Below are 3464 nucleotides of genomic sequence, written 5' to 3'. Positions count from 1 at the left end.
TTAAATTTAATATAAACCGGTGCTTTCCGTTTGGCTTAGGAACTGTAAAAATTGGTGAGATGAATTGTTTTTCAGACTGAAAACAAGTCGAAACCAAACCTAAGGCTAATAATTCCGCAACGCACTCATTGATTATGTTTATTTCTTCGGAAGAATATGACCTACTTTTGACTTTATCTATTTGATAAGGAGCACTATGGAAGGGAATTTTATAACCTTTAATCCAGGACAAAATAGTATTATCATTCGTAATCTGCAACCATTCAGACAGAAAATACTGAAGTCTGCCGGCTGTAGGTTTATACGTCACTGCGTTGTGTACCTGTTGCGAAGGAATTAGCGTCGGCGACTTGACGCGTAGTATCTCGAGCGGTGAGTCGTCGGCGGAGGCGGCGCACGTCGGTAGTCGCGCGGCGCGGGCGCTGGCGCTCGCGCCGGCGGCTGCCGATGCTGGCCCGGGTACACTCGCGTCTCGGCAGCTGGTGCTCGCGGTGCCCCCCGTGCGTTTAAAGTAACCGGGTTGCGAGCCGAGTAGATCGGTTGTGAGCGAAGCTGATTCGTTTTAGCGCTGTTAAATCTCAACTCTGATGCGGAAGTTGATATAGCTTTTGATGACTTTAAGTGTTCAGACAATTTTGAACCAAACAAATAGTTATCTATTTTTGTATTTTTAATTACGTCTCTTTTTTGTTTACTAATACAGTTGACAATTGCAAAGCGTCTAGAGAGGGATTCTCTGTAGTGAGTGTCGCATAGCAATCGCCCGGCGTCACTCAAAGTTTTTATAACTTCTTGAGAACTTTCTTTTTGAGCTAAGATCAAGTTCAGTGCTTTGCCGATGGCAGAGATACAGCTTGACATTTGATTTTGCTTTTGTTCACTATAAACATCCCTCTTAACGTTAATCTCGGATAATGCAGATTTTATTTCAGAGTTTAGAATAGGTGCTTTCATATATAAACAGTTTTCAGGTGGTAGGTATCGTTTTAGGAGATCAATTTTCTCTTCCTTAAGCAACCCGTTAGTCAAAATATGTTTCCATCGTGAAGCTAAATCTTTGTGTATGTTTTCTCCAAAAGATTTGTCTTGTGTCGGGTCTGAGCCCAATAGTTGCAATATCTCTGGATCCAACTCGTCATTTTCCTCTATTAGCTGGCCTTCCATTGGTAGCTCAAATGGGACTTCGTCTGTAAAGACGACAAACCAATCAATTTGTACCATTTGAAAAACTCACACACGCTTTGCGTCGGAGCAGTTACAATAAACAAATATTATTTCATTATTTATATTTTTATCCACACACAATATAATGCCGGGATACAATTTCCACACACGTTTTACGTCGGGACAGTACATGAAGGTTTATTTAGAGTTATTAACAAAAACAAAACAGTAGCGGGTAAGCAGGTAAAAAACTATTATTTTTGCTAACCTTGAATTTCTCGGTCACCAGCTGAAGCTTCTGTCGTGGGTGATAACAAACTATCTTGATTCGACGAGTCTTCGGACGATGACGATGATGAAATAATTATTTTTCTTCTTTTCACTAACTTTTTAAATATTCTATTTACCATATCACTTTCAGCTCGTTTTCTTTTCCCAATTTCTTCGAACTTTGCGCAAATATGGATACGTGTGACTCGGACAACACAAAATTACTTAATGACTGTCCACCCGATTCAATAGGGCGGGGTGCATAGTGGTGGGAGATAGGTAATAAGTTAGAATAAGTCAAATTTCAACTAATTTATCGATTTAAAAATGTTAAATAACTTTAAATGTGTGATTAGGACAGCATAAACTTGCGTACTGCTGCATGTAAATAGTAATCATCTTCGGGAGAGATGCGAAGTATAATATTATATTATCACATAGCAATAATATGAAAAATTTAAAAACAAACATTTTTATTCTCGCCAAAGGGCGCTGTCTCGAGAATGCCATGTTTAATTGGATCCACACCTCAGGTGAGAAATATCTCACCACCACTTTCTTTGACTTCTCCAATTATAATAATAGAACTAGCTTATGGCCGCACCTTTGCTTGTCAAGTCAGGAACTGAGAGCTTAACTTTTACTTGGTTATGTGAATATGTGGTTTTATATTTCATAAGAATATCTAATTTAAATAAAACAAATTACAAATTAAACACAAACACACACGCACACACACACGCATATAAACACGCACACACACACGCATACAAACATGCTCACACACACGCATACAAACACGCGCACACCCACAAACAAATCAAATGTACCTACCCGTAACAAAAGCACCCGCCTCAAAAATTAACATAATTCTCTTTTTTTTTTTTTTTTCATTTATTTATTTCTTTTCTTTCCTTTATATAATTTTCCCTGTAAATTGTCAAACGTTTGTTAATAAGACCATAGATATAGGGAAGACACTGTCTCCTGTAACACAGTTTTAACTACCGCAGGAGACAGGGCTTCACACTCATGAAATGTATACGTTTATTTTGATAAAATAAAGATATTATTATTATTATTATTATTAGTTTTATCGGCTACATAGTAGAAATAGGAAAAATGCGTCCATTTTAAAGTATAATCCTGGGCCGTAGTCCGCCATACCGTATTGAAGTGCAGATTGGTACACTTAATTCAATTTTCAGGCATGCAAGTTACCTTGCGCTGTTTTTCTACAACGTTTTAAAAAGTGATATTTAATTGCTTAAATCGAGCTCTGAAAGATTCGTGTCAACACGTTCCCCCGAAACGGAAGCCAAAGTCTTTCCTACAACAATAGCCTATAACAGTCCTCTGCTGGACTAAAGGCCTTTTTTTTTCGGGGGGAAATCCTCATGGACCAACGCACCACGGGGAGGACAGTGGTTATGTCGGACTCGTACCGGCTAAAATCTCACGGTGTTCCAACAAGTCACCTAGTGGTAGGGCCACGGGAACGCTCTCGAAAACAACCCTGCTGGATTAAAGGTTTTGCCCATAATCACCACGCTGGGCAGGTTGGCGATAGTGGTAGCACGGAGGACGCTGTTGTCCATTTTCTTTTATATTTCCTTAGTCGCCGCGTACACTACCCGTAGATGCAGGCAGAGGCAGAGGAGTGTTGGTGACATATATATTACGATCTGCAAGCACACTTCCGTCGACCCATATATAACCAACAAATTAATGCAAATTATTGACATTCGTTTTGCCGCATTATTGATTTACCTAAATAGTTAAACCTAGGAACAATGAATACATAATACGTGACTTAAATCTATTGATTTTCTTAAAAAGATCTGGTCTTAGCAAGTCACCAAACGGCAGGCCTTCTAATTCTGATTGAACTCACCAACTATACCTATTTAATGTTATTTCTAAACGCTCCTAAACTGGACGATTCTAATGTAAAATAAGCGTAACGGTGCAAAATGTCATCCTTTTTTAAAGTCAATGAATTCGTTTCTTAAAAAACAAACATCCTCCTG

General features: G+C 38.8%; 1 protein-coding gene across 1 annotated transcript; it reads right to left on the bottom strand.

Annotated features, from left to right (window-relative positions):
- Positions 1–336: 336 nt before the first annotated feature.
- On the bottom strand, positions 337–1519 carry LOC120636950. Its single transcript, XM_039908528.1, has 2 exons — positions 1433–1519; positions 337–1187 (listed from the first exon to the last, which is right to left on the bottom strand). The coding sequence occupies exon 2, from the start codon at positions 1162–1164 to the stop codon at positions 337–339; it is 828 nt and encodes a 275-aa protein (XP_039764462.1). The 5' UTR covers positions 1165–1187; positions 1433–1519.
- Between the last annotated feature and the right edge of the window lie 1945 nt (positions 1520–3464).

This window comes from Pararge aegeria, chromosome 3 (assembly GCF_905163445.1).
Source record: "Pararge aegeria chromosome 3, ilParAegt1.1, whole genome shotgun sequence".
Lineage (NCBI taxonomy): Eukaryota > Metazoa > Arthropoda > Insecta > Lepidoptera > Nymphalidae > Pararge > Pararge aegeria.
The sequence above is the reverse complement of the archived record's forward strand: the minus strand, read 5'-3'. Positions and strand labels throughout refer to the sequence as shown.

Excerpts from the sequence above, each read along its gene's own strand:
- LOC120636950 (XM_039908528.1), bottom strand. The coding sequence starts at position 1,164 with ATGGAAGGCCAGCTAATAGAGGAAAATGACGAGTTGGATCCAGAGATA.